Genomic DNA, 18,707 nt, shown 5'->3' with positions numbered 1-18,707 from the left:
GTCTTGAAATAGTATTAGTTGTCATCATTATTGTCTTTTAATCCAGATTCCTAAGGGAGAACCTGGAATTTTCTTTTGGAGGACGCAGCCGGCACTGTAATGCTTTCAAAAGGGAGACTGCCTAATGCTCAAACTTCACCTACATAATGAATCCTTTCTCTCCACAGAGGCAGCTGAGGAAGAGGAAGTGCTACCTCCTGGTGGTCGGAGCCATTGTCCTCACCATCCTCATCATCATCATTGCTGTTTCAGCAAGAAAATGAGACGGCCCACTGCAGTAAGAACCATCATCTACAATAGAACACTACCACCCCTGTCTGACACCCGACACTGTCAGGTCCAAGTTGTTTTTGACAATAATAGTTGGTCAAATACATCGGCCTCATGAATAATACTGGCTGGTCGTTTATATTATACTGTCCCCTTGCTGACTTTTTATTCATAAAACCACCAGTTGGTGTCAATGTATTGATTTTATAGTAGTATTTAAAACAAAGGTTTGGGGACACAGTATTTAGCACGATGAAATTATCGACCCAGACAAGAACAGACTTAATACAACTTGACCAGTCGTGTACAGCAAGGCCTTGCATTGTAAGAGGCTGCAAGTATAAATGATTTTGGAGTTGGTTTCTTTGCTTGTTGTTTATCAGTTTGTTGGTCGAGATGCAAAACATCAGTAAACAGATAAAAAAAAAAATGTACATGACAGTTCGCGGAAGTCTGAGGTGATGTCAAAACAAATGAAAATGGATGTGGTTAAAAAAACATCGTTGGTAGGTTAACTTATAGAAACAAGACTGACTAGAGTAACATTGACTAACGACAAGAAACAAAGTCTTGTGTTTTGTCACCCAGCCATTTTTCACTTCCTCCTCCCTGCAAACATTTTCCTCCCGAACTCACTAAAATAACTATGGGCTTATAACTCCTGGTAACTTAAGCTTCTTAATGTTCATATGACCTAAAACACAAAATGCAGAGAGTCCTCACATTTGACAATATTTGGCCTTTTGTCATCTCACCAATCTGCAACTTCTGGGCATCAAGCTACTGTAGTTGTAGCATGAGACGTGCGATCAGTTCACCCAGGATGTGAAATATTGACACCGTGTCAAAGCCCATCACATGTCAAAATGTAGATGCACATAAGGTGAACTTTCACATTAGTATGTGAAGCACAGGCTTCTGCCTGCTTGGCCTGGTTAGACGAATGAGCCTCACTCAAAAACTTCCAAAGGTGAATTTCGTGAATATAGTGCTGTCTCTACTCTAGATGCAGATTCTCTACAGAAATTAATAGAACATACTGTATCTGTAGTTTAAAGCTTCTCTATGTAAGTTTTTCAATTGATTAGGAAAAAAAAAGTTTTGTGGAAGTTTAAATTTCTCTATTAATTGTTAACTATTTGATCTGCTCACTGCTGACATAATTATGGCTCATTTAAACATTTTCATATTTACAAGTTGCCGTTCTGTTTGTGGGTGAAGCATTAAGTGGAAAAAATAAACCTAAAACTGGGCCAAAAACAACAGTCGAAGCTGACTGCTATGACACGTGTGTGTGTGTGTGTGTGTGTGTGTGTTTAGGTACAGGAACACACTGGATTTTGTGTTCACGCAGGATTTCAGCAATGGCCTTGCAATGTGATTCTTCCACTGTGTTTACGCAGAAGGTGTAGTGTGACCAGCATGTTAGCAGAGCCGCAGCTCCATCTGTATCTACACAGGCTGCATTCAGGCACTGCATTAAGTTATTAGGAAAACAGCCACGGAGAGTAAAAATACACTTTAGGTCATGTTTATGTACGAGCAGAGCAAGTAAAATGGCCTGTGTAGACAGCAGGATTTATAGCAGCATTTATAAAAGGATGTATTGTACTTGGAATGTCTTGGTTAGTGAGTTGTCAGCTTGTTTTATTCAGTAACAGATTGTCTGGCCTTTTGCATTGTTTTTTTTTTTTTTTTTTTTTTTTTTTTTACAATTACAAAAGCTCATTAACAAATGGATGATTGAAATGTAATCTAATTCCCATTCATCTTTAACATTGTCTCTCACTCCCATACAGTGACAAGAAAAATTAGTGGCGCTATTTGCAACTTTGTTGGTTTTTGCCATTAGTTGGCCACAGAATATAGTGTTTTTGACCTGATCTTCACCAAAGTCACAAATATCAACATTCAACACTCAATACTGCTGTTAGCAAGCAGCATCAGTTGATGTGGCCATGCCTCACTAAAAATACATCTCATAAGACCTGAGATCAAGAGTTGTGGAATTGCATGGCGCTGGAAAGGGTTACAGAGTAATCTCAAAGACTTGAGATATTCATCACTCCACAGTTTGCCATATTGTCTGTAAATGGAGATGATATGGTACTGTGGCTACTCTGTAGAAGTCAAGCTTAGTCCCAGGGAACAATGAGGTAGAAAAGAACTTTAAAGAACAGTTTAACATCTCTGTTCATAAGTTAACTTTCCACAAAACATACAACAATCATTGTGTCCATTAGAGGACATCACAGGCAAACTTCAGGCATGCTGCAAAGCTGCTTTATGGAGAGCCATGTTTCCTCTAAGACCACCTTGACCCTCCACAATACTACTGGGAAAATGTCTTGTGGACAGATCAGACAAAGGTAGAATTCCTTAAGAAGAACACGTGATGTAGAGAACATCATGCTAACATGGATATTCTGAAGCTGAAGCCCAGAAGAACCTGCGTGATGCAGCAGGACAATGACCCTAAACATCACAGTAAATCATATTGCAGAACGGCTTCAGAGACACAAAATCTGACTTGTGGAGTGGCACAGTCAGAGTCTACATCTCAACCTAAGAGGTGCTGTGGAATGACCTCGCGACCCATTCACACTGGACGTCCCAAGAATAAGTGTGAGCAAAAACAGTTCTGTAAAGATAAATGGTCCGAATTTCCTCCTCAACATTGTACAGACCTAACATACAGCTAATAAAAAATTGCTATTTAATAGGTTCTAGGTTATACTACTTTCTAGATGTAATAGTCCTGATTAATAAAGACATGAAAGATCATGACTTTTTTTTTTTAATCACTTTGAAACGTCGGTGAAGATCAGATCATATTTCATGATGAAACACGAAATTACAAATAAGCTAGGACATTGTAAACATTGTGATTACTTTTTCTTGCCACTGTATGTTTTTAAGATTTACAGTGTTCCCCAAAAATATATTTTAATTGCATGTATTGAAATTGTATTTATCCAGCTCAGTGAAACATCTGTGGCATTTGGATAAAGCCAGTAAACATCTGCAGAAAACTGTTACTGTCACAGCATTTTTTTGTGCACTTATCAGTGTCCATTAACACTCCTAATCAGTGGACTGAACGCTGATTGGACTCCATTGTCGTCATTTGGTGAGATATAAATAGTCGTTTTTGTGCTTTTGTTAAAGGATGATTACTTAAATATAAAATTGTAATTAATATACGGTACAAAGGATGCAAATTTCAAGCTAAACTAGTAGTCGAATCTTGGATTCCTAATCAAACTCTTTCCTGTTCACACTGTTCCACAGGATTTTGCATTTTTGGACAAAGTGTTCTATTCATAAAACAGCAGGCTGAATCGATGCTCCTGTTGGGCGACTGGCCTGTGTTGAGGCACAGCAGTTGGCGGTTGACACTCAAGTGGCTAGACACTTCCAGTTACCACAGCAAGATAGTCTGAGAGCTAAAAAAAGACCGTTTTGGCCGTACTGTTTACACCTGTTCAAAAAAGCTTTATTGATGTTCCCCTCTGCTGCACAAGCATCCGGACAAATTGATGATACAGATGAGAGCAGACATGTTTTCAAAAGCACAGACTATTTAACTGCAGTATTAATCAATTGAAATAATTTAAATTGATATGATCTAGCATTCTTATATGTGCATGTGGGGTATTTTATGTGTAAATCAGTTGTACAGATGTTGCCTGAATTAATAAACCTACTATGAGTAAATTAAATTCACTCTAACAAGTTGACAATTCCATCCAAAACTTTTATTCCAGTTCTTTTTTGAAAAATATTTTTAGGTTTTTTTGTTGCTTTTAGTTCAAATAATATTGCATTTATGATTTTATTATTAAATTCAATCAAATATATTGAAAGATTTGATGCTGTTGGAACAACCCTGGGCATAACCTCACTTGCCGATTAATTGTTTGCTGTTCAGAACATACTTAGTTTCGCTGTAGTTCCACAACATTTAAACTGAAGTTGTTGCACTGCCGTGCATAACTGCATCCTGTCCTTCTCTCAGACACTGTTTCACAGACATTTTGCGAGACAACGTCTGAGAGAAGCTCCTGTGTGACGGCGCCAACATTGCAACGCTTCAACAGACAGAGGTGAGCTTTGGCACAGCGCCACGTGGCTGTCGGGAGCTGGAGTTAAGCTGCCGTGGGAGGGCGACATGGAAAGAGTTACAGAGGGCAGGAATATTAATATACACTTACTGATGCATGCATACCTTCACGAAGTGTGTATTTGTATTCAAAAAAATGAAAAGCCTTCCAGTAGGTGGAGGGCAAACTACACACCGCACTGTAGTTTCTTTTTGTCTTTAACATAAGGAAATATACTGTATCAGCATATGTTTTATCCTATAATCTTCTTGCATTGCCATCATTTTTTAGTGTCCAGTAGGGTATTTGAGCTTTTAGAATGGTGATGGTGTTTGAGATCTGAACAAATAAAGACAAGTTCTGCTGGAAATTTGTGCATGTTCCAGAAGAAAATTGAGAACACAGATTAGTAGCTCTTCATGTTTGTGGAAACAGACCAAAATCTTTGTTTTAGCAGATGATGTAGGATTAGTATCCACTGTGTGTGTGCGTGTGTGTGAGAGAGAGGGAGAGGGAGAGAATTACTAGATTCATTTCCTCTGGAGGGAAATAAGTGCACTATTTGAGTTTAGCGGAAGCGACTGGATTCATTCCCATAGCAGAGCAGCCATAATCCTAGCAAAGTCAACAAGTTCTTATTCTAAAGATCCAAATGAACACACTTCCACTGGCCAACTATGTTATCATTATTTAGCTGACTTTAGTACCAGAAATATGAACAAACTTATTTGTATTAACACAGATAAAAAAATCATATTATATTTAGCAGTTTATAGTTACTTTTGCCCGGAAATCCTTTGCAAAACAGTAAAAATTTCTTTGACAAGGCAAAACACGACACACATAAAAGAAATCACTTCAACCAAGCTGTCTACATGTTGTACTACAAACGGGTCCTTTGGAAGTAGTACTCTTTAGACTACTGAGCTAAAAGTAGAGAAAGATCCCCCTTGTTTAAGTTGATAATTCTAACCACACACAAGCCTCTTCAGTTAAACGGGGGTCTGTGGGTGGGTATACTAGGGGTATCTGTTTAAGTAGCAGATATCTGCTGGTTAGGGTTGATGTGGTTAAGTTTAGGGGAAAACCACTGGTCTAGTTGATTTGCCTTAACTTCTGGAAAAAGTTGACAACTTTTTCAAATCGAGGTTCAAATCGACCATCTTATCAGCACTCCATAAACTTTGTGTGCAGCCAGGAGTCTCGGGAGAGTGTTGGTCTCCACCATCCACCTCCAAGCACCTCCTCACAGCTATGTATCCAAACTGTAGCCGTACATTCACTCAAAACTGCATCAGAGCATTATCCTGCCAGTAATGACGTTTGCTAACAAAAACGTGATTGCAGTTGCAGCTTGGTTGCATAGAGTCTATACACGAGGGAGTGGACTGAAGCCAACAGGCAGAAGGCAGGAACTCTGCAGGGAAACAGCTGGCCTCACTCTGTGACAAGTCAAACACGCAATACGCCTGTGAACACATCTGAAGCTACAACACAGTAAAGCATGCAAGAGGCAAAATATATATAATATATATTTCTACATTTTAACCCATTTATCTCAGTGACCACAGGTTGGATCCACTGGCTGTGTGGGTAGCACTGTGTGTCTACTGTAGCTGTCTACCACAGTCCTCTGATGAGACCAAAATAAGAACACTTTGACATACTGCATGAAGATTGTACTCCATCCAAGGGACTAGTACAACTACTTCAGTTAATTGCAAACAATATGCCCTGACCTGTGAGCATCTACATCAGAGTGTGGTCATTCTTGCCAAAACCTTTTTCTATCTTTGAAGAACACATTTGAACAACCAGCTTGTGCACATTTACTTTTTTATTTGCTAAAGAGATTGGACACATTTGCAGGCCGGATCAGTCTTGACTTATTTTATCGTTCACACATTCAAACAACATCACCTACTTGTTTGTCTCATCAATGAGTCTATATTAAAAACGGAACTTTCATCAATAACTGCAATGTGCAATTGCCTCTGATACTAATGCTCAGTACGATTTACCCTTTTTTTATGAAAGCACATGCAAGAATCCTACGACTGTATAGTTTTTATACCACACAGACTACCTACATTTCATGTTCTCTCTCCTTTACATTATTAAGGTGATGGATGTCATCATGACATAACCCTGGCAGTAATTCTGCTACAATAATAGATTAGGGCACATTCTTATCCTCAAACCACTTTTCTCTAGACTGTCAGAGTCCATATAAATGTCAAACTGATGTGGCACTTTAAAACCAAAAGAACTTTGATTTTGACTTTTTTTTCCAGATGCTGCACAGCACACTGGTCAAAGAATGAAGAGAGTGCAAAGATTCAGTCTTAGAGGTAATGACAGCAAAACTACCTTGACTACACCAGAGGAAGCTGGAAATGTAATATTAAGTTTTACACTTTGATATCAAGTGGGTGGTTTTCCGAGGAGAACAAATATTACCACAGCTAAAGGACCTGCAGTACACCTGGAGGGCTTGCTAAGTAACAATTTCTAAATAAAGGCAAGATTTGACTCAAACTTGCATGAAAGAAATAATAATTGATATATAGTGACTTGCTCCCTTTGTTTGGAGCCAACAAATAAAAGTAACTGTCAGTGTAGATTATGAACAGACAGAAGGTAAAATTGATGAATAAAAACCTAAAGCTTTTCCAGAGAAGCTGGTACTATAAAGTTAATGAAAAATGCATTGTCTCTTCTCGGGTAGATAAAGTAGGGTTACATATAATGCATTAGGCCGACCTAATATAATGCTAGATGTATAGGACTTTGTTTCTATAGCAGGAAGGATTTTCTCAATCTGACCTATCAGCACAAAAACCTATAGTAGTGAAAAAATGCAAAGGAATGTTTCCTTACAGAAATTAGTGGACAATTTGCATAGGTAGGTGCTAAAAGGTGGAACTAATGCTCAGATAATCAGAAATCAACATGGACTAATTAATATGAACTACTGTGCCACTTTAGGGTGGATTAAAATGTGAGAAATGATAGATAATCATGAATAAATATCGCTCATTATGATGTGTCAGTTTTCTTGAGGCTACAGAAAAATGGTAAGACATAATTAGATAATCGTGAATTAACAAACCACAGTAAGCAACTACTTCACATGTTTCACATGTCGGTTTTATTCTGGAAAAAGAGTAAGCACTGATTATGTAACACTGTATATTGAATGAGTTATTTTGCCAAGGAGGGGAACCTTAAAAGTTAAAGGTGAACAACTTATGAAGAATGTGACCATTATTATGTTTCGTCGACAAAATACAAAACGGTTTCTAAAACCTGTAAGACTGTTGGCCAACGTGGTTCCCATATGTCGTGGTTCACTAGATATTTGAACTCTATTTAACTCTACTTATAAACGGCAGAATCAGTGGATGCAGCACTGGCTTTACTTGCACCTTTTAAAATGAATATAGTCCCATATAAGAAATATAAATCATAAAATCCTAATTATTAAAAAAAAGAACTTAGTCTTTGATCATGATTCCGGCCACCAGATTGACCTAAAAGTTGTCCTTAGTCCATCTCACCGTAAGCTGACAGAAATGCTTGTTGGACGGTCAAATATTTTCAGACACCCTGTCCTCCTACACCTTTCAAACACTGTGGCCTGTGTCCAACAAGTTGTAACTTTCCGAAAACAACATTCTGACATCTGCCACCTCCTGTTGTGATTGTTCAGCTGAGCAGTAGTGGCAAATGAGGTTCCTCTAGCTCCTCTTCTTTTTTTTCTTTTTTTTGTAACTCTTGACACTTTCTGTTAACAGGAACATGTGACACTAGAGCTGCCAGGACAGTAGGACAATATGCCAGGACAATATCCTTGTTGTCCCTTTTTTGTTATCACTTATACACAGCTGTCTAGTTCTAGTTGACAAATGTTGGAAGATGGATAGATCTCGTTCTGGAATGATCAAAACACACTTTAAGAAGCTGTTAAAGGCAACAAGTGTGTTTCTTGCTGTTGTTGATGTCGTTCCTCAACAGACAACCAGCCAGAGTGCATAAAAAAAAGTGAACGAAAGAGTGATGGAGAACAGAAGCAGCGGAGGCAGAAAAGGAGAGGAGCAAGTGCCATACATCAGTGTAATGAGAGCGGCGATGACAGAAATAACTGGGGAGCCGCGTCTGCTCTCAAATCAATAGCCTGGCTCTTTATGGCACTCTAAATAATGCAATAACTGCGCCCTGACACTTTTTTCTATACGAATTATGTTCCAAGCACTGCCCTCACATCTTGTTTACAGAGTCATTTGGGCAGGGGAGGAAATTTTGCTATTTACATGTCAGTCTCATGTTCAGGTTTTTCCTGCTCGCTCGCTCTTAAACCACAGCACTAATACAAAAAGCTTTCTTTGGTGCAGGCAGGGGCTAAGGTGACAGGGCTACTGCTCGGCCAAGAAGAAAAAGGTGAGTGGAAATGGCACTTTGAGAATTGGGTGAACTTGGCTTGAAACTCTAACAAAGTTAACTACCTGCTCTTTAAAGCGAGGGATTGCTGTTACTGTAATAAAAGCAGTGTCCGCTGCAAACCAGTGATTACAGATCCTGGTGCTTTTAATCCTGTTGTTTTCCAGAGTATTGAAGGGCACAGGGCTGATTCTAAAAGAAAGGAAGCATTCAAATGGGAGAAGACTTTGACATAAGATCATGATATAAAGAAAAGGAAATGTCTTCATCTGAGACGAAACAACTGTGTTACTGTTGTTAACTAAGATTTGGCATCTCCTATACATTTTTACGCTACTATTATTCATTCGGTGAATTCATCCTTGACCACTCCTCTGTCCTCCCTGATGGCCATTTTCACTAGTATACAATGGGCTTTTTTTTGATCTTCACTTACCTGTAAACACAAATAAAACAAAATGCCTGGTCTTTAAGGGAAGTTTACCACAGGTTGAGTGTCTCCCCGGATGGGTCTGACAGTACCTGGGCATCTGATAGCACGCTTTCATTTGAAACACACATATCTTTTGCTTACAAAGGGTAAAATAAAGCATAATTTTTCTCTTTTATAATAAATCATCATTTACCCTTCTGGTAAACTGACACTTCTCCCTATTTTTAGACTATGGCAATGTTGTCTAGGTCAGCTTCTAAAACCCTCCCACATACTGTAAGCTCAATGTCATTTACCACTCTGCCATCCGCTTTGTATCCGTTTAATACTCACCACTGCCGCCTGTATTCATTGGCGAATTGGCCTTCACTCCACTCCTGCAGACAGACTCACTGCTTTCTGCTCATTTAGAAAATTGTCACTGGGATAACAGTAGTCGTAACACTAGTCGTAGTCTTTGTTCCATTAGTTTGTTTAACCTCCAGATTCCAAAAGCCGGTGCCTCCTTTGGTTGCGCCTCCTTTCAGTTTTCTGCAGCAAATAACTGGAATCATTTGCGACAAACTCTGAAGCTCAGCTCTTTTACACCGCTCTTCCCCTCAGTCCTAGATCATTGCGCTTGTTTTTCGCCAGTCACTTTTAGTGTACACCAATGCATAAACTATACTTTTATTCGGAAGGTTTGAATTTATTAGAATTTTTTAAATGCTTTTTGCTTTGGTAGGTCTTGTTTTAAATGACTGTTTTCTGTCCTTCATGCTGTCTCTTGGCCGGGTCGTTATTCTTAAATGCGAACACATTACTCACCTGGTAAACAGATAAAAATAAAAAATAAATTAAAAAATAGTACTACTACTGATAAGTACTCGTAAAAAAAATGCCCCTAAATATTACCTCTAAGACCTTTCATCAAAAGTCAAGAACTTTGTCCACAATAGTCTCATACAGGTGTCCTACAAAATGTGCTACTCACAAACAGTATATAAAATGATCTGTTCCTGTGCTCAGCCTAACAAGCACCTCATCTATACATGTTTTGATGATTCTTTAGGCCACAACAGCAACACAACCTCCTCCACGTACTACCTATAACATGTAGAGTGGCTGCAGCTCAGACTTTCCCAATGCATAGGTGTTAGTGTTTCTTTTGAGATGTCAGCATCCAGTGAAGCTTGGTTAGTGTCACATACCATTTGATAAGATAATTAATTTCTGCAGAATACATGCACAAACTGTATCTTAGTATCTTGTATCTACAAGCAGACTATTTCTCTTAAGATGTGTAAAATAAAAATATAACGCATTACTGCGCATATAGTAATACCTGTGTTTTAGTAATTAGACCATTGGACCATTTTGTTTTGTTGTTGTTTTGGTTTTTTTACTAATTTTTTTTTTGTTGTTGTTTGTTTTTCGGCTTGCTAACTTGGTGGCATCCAACTGGCACATCTGTGAAGAAGTGAAAAATATTTAAAAACTTAGGTTAAACCTTTGGTTTGTGAACAACTGCTCTACCAACTGAGCTCCAGCTGTCTACAGTACTACAGTTTTACTGACAGTAAGTGCACTTAGATACTTACCAACTCTGGTACATGATCTTATGTCCATTCACCTGCCACTGACCTTTTACCTGAATTGTCTTCTGGGTATTTTATCTGCCACGTTAATCCTTTAGTGGAGTTGTGCTTTGAGGCCTGCCAATTTTTAGTCAGGAGTGCAACACAGTATAACATTTATAGTTCTCAAGGATTTACAAGAATCCTTAATAGAATCTGATATGTTGCCTTATCAAGCAACAGCTCTGTTATGCAGAGTAACAACGATATTGTTTCTGCAAACATCGCTGCTTTTTCAAATGTCAGCTTTAATTGTCTTAGCCACTACAATATCTAAATTATCTGCATGGCTGGGTGCCGCTAGGGAGAATATGTTTGTTTTTCGAAGATCTGATGCCCCCTTTAATCTCTATAGCTTTTTCAAAGACTTCGTCCTCCAGATAGATGCATTACTCAATGGATGTGTCTGTAAATGCCAAAGAATGGAAGCGAGTATTTTAATTTAAAGCTAAAAAGTCCAATTTAAGAGAGAATTGGCACAAAACTCAAAGTCGGCCCACTCTGCGCCTCTCTGCCCTACCTCTCCCTGCTCTGCTACACGCTGACACAGTGTACCCAGCACTTTGGTCGTTATGAAATTGACAATAACTGTGAATGCTGCAAAACCTACTACCAAAGCAGAAGTAAAGACTCACTCAGACTTTTAGAAGTAAATCTTAAAAAAACACAACAACATATTGCATTTTAACATGTACAAAAACTGTATAGCCTATTTGCATGTTGGACTAATCATAACATATTCATTTTAGAAATGTTGCACAAAGTCCTAATGAATATTATCTTCCCATATATTCATGTCCTCCATTCCCATTCAAACAACCTGTGGTTTCATTTACTGGATAACCATTGATCTTAGAGATTAGCAGAGTATAACAAAGCTCCTTTGAGCAGTGATGACTTTTCATCAGTTGCAGAGTCTGCTTTCCAAAGGCATAAGCATCCATTAAAGATGGAAATCTGAGGCTTTTGTGTATGGACTTACCACAGAGTCTATTTAAAGAGGACAAGATTTGACTGGTCACATACCTGGCTTTACACAAGCAATAGAGGATAATGGAGGAATGACTCCTTGAAGAGCTGCACAATCCATAATAAAAGGAACTATGCTTTCAAATGAAGTTTACACATCTCCTGTTGATTCCCGCATAATATAGAGTAAAGTAGCAACATTCTAGTTGAGTGCGAAAATTGAAAAAAAGAAAACAGTGTCTCAGGATTGGGAATTGGGAAGATTGGGAATTTATATCATCCCAATCAACCTTGTTATCCAAAAGAGCTGATATTATCCATCACTATTTCCAGGTATTGTTTTTGACCTGAAGGAATAAAAAAAATATGTCATCAGTGGAGCGGTGTGTCTGGCCGATGTGTTTTTAAATAGTTTTTGGAAAACAACTAAGATGTTTTTCATCAACAATGACTGAATTCAGGCTGCAGATTGACAACAGATCCAACACAAGTAGAAGGATCCAATGTTGGCTTAAGTATCTGTATTGTAATTGTGGACAGTACCATTGATTTATAAAAATAACCAAAATTATCCTTTTAATCTAAAAAATCTAAGGAAATCTGCAGATTTGGAGGTCTGGCTGCTAGTGTTAACAGGCTTCAGTGGAAGTTTTATTAACAAAAAAATGTATTGGATGCAGTAGACTAGTCAAGTTAAGTTCCACCTTTGTAGAGCAGTTTTCTAGTAGTCAACTAATGGTAGTTGTACTTGTAGTAGTCTGATTAAGAGTGTAGAGAAAAACTCAAGTGGACATCTGAAATAAATCCTGCATCATTCTTTCATTTCTTTCATTTTTAAAGCTTGGGCACCGTTAGCCTCACAGTTTATGCCTCACGTGTCACTAATCACAGGCTTTAAGGTTGAATTACACAGATGTGGGCAGGTAGTTGCATAAAACAGTACTTCTTCCACATTATTGCTTGGACACAAGCAATAGTTTTTTATTCTTTTTATTACTTCTACATGCACGAGTCACTCAAACATCCTGTAGGTTTACACTTTTGAATACGGTAATAAATAAATACTAGGTTGATCTTCACCTCATTTTTGTCTTAAAGCTCATCTTAAGTCGTAATTCCAGTTTTTAAAGGTTACTTTTAATTTAGTTCCGTAAAAAATGTGCAGTTCAGCAAATACTTTCCGTACTATTTGTTGGGAAACTAACAATCGCACAGGTGCTGCAGTGGAAAAGCAACAGGCTCAGCTGTTGATTGTCAAAAGCACTCACCTCTGGGTGTCATGTCGAGTCCTGTAGTGATTCTGAGTAGAAAGTGTGTACAGGGTCAACAAAAACATGGAATATGTAATTATCCTTTGTCAGTTTGCTCCACAATAGATTGGTTTACCCCCTTTACCCACTTTCAAGGGGCACAATAGAATACAACTTTGTCTTTTGATTATGCAGCCCTATGGTGCAAAAATACACTTCTGTGTAAATTAATAATAAACTGACAAGCAGCACAAAAGGCATAAAGGCTTAAGAGAAAATCACATCCAAAACCCATTCCCTTAACACACAGCAAAGCATATTCAGATCTCATTTTTGGCTAAGCAAAAGTATAAAGTGCTCTGCAAGATTTCTCCAACCCATTGATATTCTCCATTAGGAAACAAATCATTACGAAATAATATTGTATTTAAACAGCTAAAAAGTCAGTTAAGCTGTAATTCAAACTATGGACTAGTACGCAAGAATTTTTCAAAAAATACTTCACAATTTAACAACAACTGTAGGTGTGCTTGTGTGTGTGTGTGTGTGTCTGTGTGTGTGTGTGTGTGTTTGTGTGCGCACACCGAGCTGTCAGAACTGAATTTTAAGCAGGAATATAAGCCACATTTTGAGCACCTTTTTTCCCACTGATAAATATTAAAGAATTAATGCAGTGGATACATGTTATATTTAGCCTCTAAAGCTGCTTTAGTTCCTATGAAACACAGTAGACACGCTCCCACTGAAAGAGGCTTATTCAAATGATGTAAAAAGCTAAGTTGACAACACAGAGTGCAAATTCAGGAGCACTGCGATGATATGACAAAAATAAATATTGAAAGGGAAATTAATATTAAACAATGGGAAGGTACGTTTCGCAGGGAATCACTTAAAGCACAGAAGCAAAAACAATCCATCATATTTAGCTTCTCTTACCTTTACCCTTAAACAGACATGGATGATTTTGATGGATGCGTCACAAACTGAAGTTGCATAAATTCACCAAATATATGGTATTTTGCAATGCATGCTGCAGACTGTCTGCACCTCTGTCCCTGTAAAACACACATCTGAGCAAGTGAAGTGCAACTTGTGAGTTAGTGGAGTTTCTTTGGGCCTAGTATCGTTAATCCATGTCTATGAACAAGTGTGACAATAAGCTCTCTGTCTGAACAGCAATCCTCTTAGGCGAAGCTTTGTGGGTAAACTCGCCTCATGCAAATTCTAAACCCCATTAGCTTTGAGGGACTAGTCAGCTGCATTGAGATTAATGGCCAAGTGACTACTTGATTTAATAGGGTTATTTCACATCTTCCGGGGGAAAATAAACAACAAAGTTAATATAAGACATTTGTCACTGACGTCCTCAATCTCTCTTCTCTAAATGGGAGAAGTTTCTTGTGTGTGTGCAGATGTGTTACTTATTCAGTCTGGCATTGGTGAAGCCGTATAAAATAAAAGGGACACTTTCAGACTGCGTATGCACTAAGATTCAATTGTTTGGCCTCTTAAAAGCCCACAGCGGAACGTTTTTGTGGATTGTGATAAATTACATATAAATATGGGCATATCTGAAACAGCATTAGAGATAAGTGCAACGAAGAGAGCGCAATGGAGTTTTGCGTTACAGAGTGAAAAATGAAAATCCTTATTTATCTTCTTTCCATGCCATCAGCTTACTCCAAACTTCACTGCAAGGGATTACTGGCTGGGTGGGTAAGGCTCTGTCACCACAAAGTGGGAGACAACATGCTGTGACAACAGTGATCTGAGAGCACGACCGACTCCTCCACCTCACAGCTGTGGAGGAATGATTAGCCCCAGAAGTTGAGCAGGAGTGTTTAAATACTTCCTCATGACCTTTAATCCCCAATCAAATCAACATTCGAGCCTTCTCGCTACTGCAGAACGTAACTGCTCAACCGCAGGTCCCCAGCATACACTGGAAACAGCTTTTCAGAAGATCTCAGATTTAGCTAAAGCTAAGTATTTGCCCTAACAGGTGAAATGACTGACATCCTCCAGTGAGGACTTAATGCTAAATCACATCATTTAAGAACAACCATGTCACTGGGACTAATCAGAATGAAGGTGTTGAGGTTTTTTTAAACCATAGATTGTCTTAAAGAGAATTGGGTCCTAAAAAGTAAAATTTGTAAGTTCTGTGTTTGCACATGCCCGAAAGGAATTTCTTCAATTTTTGCACAAATGTTCACTTGATCCAGACAGTTCTCATTCCCAAAGTGTCAAAAAACCCCGCTTTGGCCAGTCCCCTCTGGGTTACATACTGAGGTTTAGGATACCCTGTGCATCCGGGATTGATGCTTGGAGCCTTAATTGTGATTCAATTTAAACCGATATGCTTCAATGTTTGACGTCTAATGCAATGACGTAGAACATGAAGTCTGGACTGGGTGGTGGATGCTACAACAAGACACAGGAATTTTCCACAGGAGACCGGGGTTTGACTTTAAAGCCAGATACTGCTTTAATGCTTTAATGATGATCGTACAACAATGTGGTGCAATGTGGGGATATCAAGTCGATCCCTCTGTGTGAAATGGTGACGCTCCTGAAGCGTCCTATACTGACGCCAAATCTGGAGTGTTGATATAAGACGCCATTGTTCCCGGGGCGTCAAATAGTGGTTCTCCGGGAGCATCCAATAGTACTGCCAAAGGGCACCTGCGTATCAATTTGATACACCAAAGAACTTCAAAAAGCGGTGCAATTTGATGCCTTAGGAAGCGCCATTATCTGATGCTGTGAGATTAAACAGATTAGATTTTGGTGGTCAAACGTCAAAGTCACTGTGACCCCACATATATCCCATTTATGTGAATGTGCCATCTGCAGAACATCTTGAGAGAATTGCTTCAAATTTGAGCCCACACATACAATTGGAATCAAGGATGAAATGATTAGACTTTGGTAATTTAAGGTCAAAGGTTAAGGTCAATGTGAACCCCTGTCTTTGCCATTCCTCTAAATGTGATATGGAACGCCTTGAGGGAATTTCTTCAAATTTAACACTAACATCTACTTAGACTCAAAGACAACCTAATTAGAATTTGTAGGTTAAAGGTCAAGGCCACACAAACATGTTTGTGACCAGTCATAATTCTAATCATGACCACATTTCACACATAGAGATATTTTTTTACTTGGGAGTTGACTTTTTACAAGTATAATGTTATGACAACATATTTTTTATTCTGAGTAAAAACACAATGCCTCTCATTGAAATTCATTTCTTAGACTCATTCGTCAATATGGCAACGACTCTTATTTTGTCGGTGAAGGTTCTCAGCCATACAGGCTTGGTTATCTGAAGGTTGAGCCATGTCAAATGTACTTCTCTCTTCTTGGTTAGAAATGTTTGGCCACTTATCCAAGCAGCTTCCTCTGACATCTTCAGACACAATTCAAATTTCAACTATTATTTTTAATGGCTTTGTGTTTTTCTACACCCTGTGTGTATAATGTGGTAAAATATATGTTCAGTGCTGTTGGCTTGGTTGCTATAGCGTTACAGAGAAACCATTCATCCTCCTGCTGACTGCCAATCAATGGCAGCACCATGGCACCAGTTTTGGCTGTGATTGATAAGAGCTATTAGCTTCCTGCATCTAGACACTGTGTTTTGGAAATGGGGAGGGACAGTAGCTGTATTGATCTAAACCAGATTGAAATCTCTAAATCTCTCAAGACTGTGGATAAACCACTCTAACTGCTGCATTCAGATACAATAGGTTAAAACTGGGTTTTGTGATGATGGTTGCATGAAGCCTATTGCAAACCTTCAATTGTTTATCTCAAACTTTTGACATAGTGCACACTGTACAGTGTATTTTATCTATCTATCTATCGATCTATCTATCGTTTAAAGTCCTTCAGTTTCATAATGTGATCTTAACATTTATTGACCTAAAGCCAAGCTGCCCTGCCTTTACAAAATCTTAGAATCACTATTTTAATTTGTATTATATTATTGTTTTCTATTTAGATTTTAATACTGTTGATGACAACATTTTGTTAAATAAGCTGCTTTATGTGAGTCACAAATTTCTACTTAGAACTTGTTCAGGTTATATGTCTAAAGGAGAGTTTAAATAGAGTTCTACAATATTCAGCATTAAGCTTAAATTAAGATTTTACATTGGCTGTTCCCAGTTGTCCAACAAAGATATAGTCTCTTAACTCAGTTTCTATGAGTATTCTGACTTTAAATTATGTTTTAAAAATTTACTTGAGTATGTATGTATTTATGTATGTATTGCTTACTGTAACCATATTTACTGTAACCCTATGTGCTGACCGCTGGGACTGAAGGACAAACTTGTACGAATGCAACTTAGCTAATGCTAAAACTAGCTCTTGTACAAATTGCTGCTTGATGGCTAAAGACTGGTAAATTCACAAATCTGTTGAGCTTTAAACTCCCTGATCTAAAGGCACCGTGTATAATATTAGGCTATAGGTTCACAGCAGATTACCAGCTACTGGACACATTACTTTCCCAGTATGCAGATGTGTGTTAATTGACAGCTGTGTGCTGTGACTTCACAGTAAGTTTGACACTAAATTACTCTGAATTGTTTGTATTCCTAACACCAGATACAAGAGATGGGGTGACTGTGCTTTCTCTGTAGTAGCACCTACTCTCTGACATTAAATCTGGGACCAGATGAAGTTGTAATGTCTTTTAAATCCGAACTCAAAACACATCTTTTTAAGCAGGCGTTTCATTTATTGGAGCAGTAGGAACCCACATTTATTTATTTATTAGTCTATTTATGTTTTTCTATTTGTTGTTATCAGTTTGTCTACTTTATTGAGCTACCCAGTCTAAATACAAAACGTACCATTAAAATACTATAACAACCAATTTACATTACATTACATTTACATCAAAACTAATACGTCGATAGTTTTGTTTTTTCTATTTAGTACTTCAAGCCTTTATCTGTGGTTCTGTAGATTATGTTTAATAACATTTCTGCATTTTAAACCTTTTAAATCTCATTGTTTTACTGTAAAGTACTGTAAACCTGTTGATTGTTGGAAATTGCTATATAAATACATTTTGATTTGATTTGTGAATTAACAGTATACCACTATGAAAATACCGTATTATACTGTGATAGTAAAATAAATGTACCCAAAGTTACTGTGATAAAGTATTAAAGTAAAATAGTAAAGTAAAAGTGATAAAATAAAGTGTTTCTGATTCTGACATGACATTATGCTGTAAAATTACTGTATTTAATTGTAATTTCACTGTAATCGTCTCAAAATATTGCTTTGATGTAACATTATGTTCTATACATAATATATCCAATATATACTATATTAAATTGTGATATTACAGGAAATGTTTTATGACATTGCTGTGTGGTCACAGTATGCAATTGTAGAATGACAGATACTGTAAAGTACCTCAATCCAGTAGTCAGTTATTAGGTGTAAATTCACAGCAATGATTCCATTTTAATATAAATTTATTTAAGTTTACAATCTAATGAACTATTACAAATTAACCCCAATCACACCAGCAATTTTACTCATTTATTTTGCCAGCAATACAGACGGAAGTGCAGAAGCACTAGGTGTAGTGTGCACAATT

The 18,707-nt window shown here is 37.8% G+C and overlaps 1 protein-coding gene across 1 annotated transcript in view; it reads left to right on the top strand.

Moving 5' to 3' along the window:
- tsnare1 (T-SNARE Domain Containing 1) overlaps positions 1–18,707 on the top strand; it is a 153,865-nt gene that overhangs the window by 125,726 nt on the left and 9,432 nt on the right. Inside the window, exon 11 of the mRNA XM_067511473.1 lies at positions 168–277. Within this exon, the coding sequence (XP_067367574.1) occupies positions 168–263 (96 nt within the window). The 3' untranslated portion in view covers positions 264–277. The remainder of the gene's footprint in view (positions 1–167; positions 278–18,707) is intronic.

The sequence above is a fragment of the Channa argus genome, chromosome 7 (assembly GCF_033026475.1).
Source record: "Channa argus isolate prfri chromosome 7, Channa argus male v1.0, whole genome shotgun sequence".
Taxonomy (NCBI): domain Eukaryota; kingdom Metazoa; phylum Chordata; class Actinopteri; order Anabantiformes; family Channidae; genus Channa; species Channa argus.
This window is presented reverse-complemented; position numbering and strand designations above follow the sequence as displayed.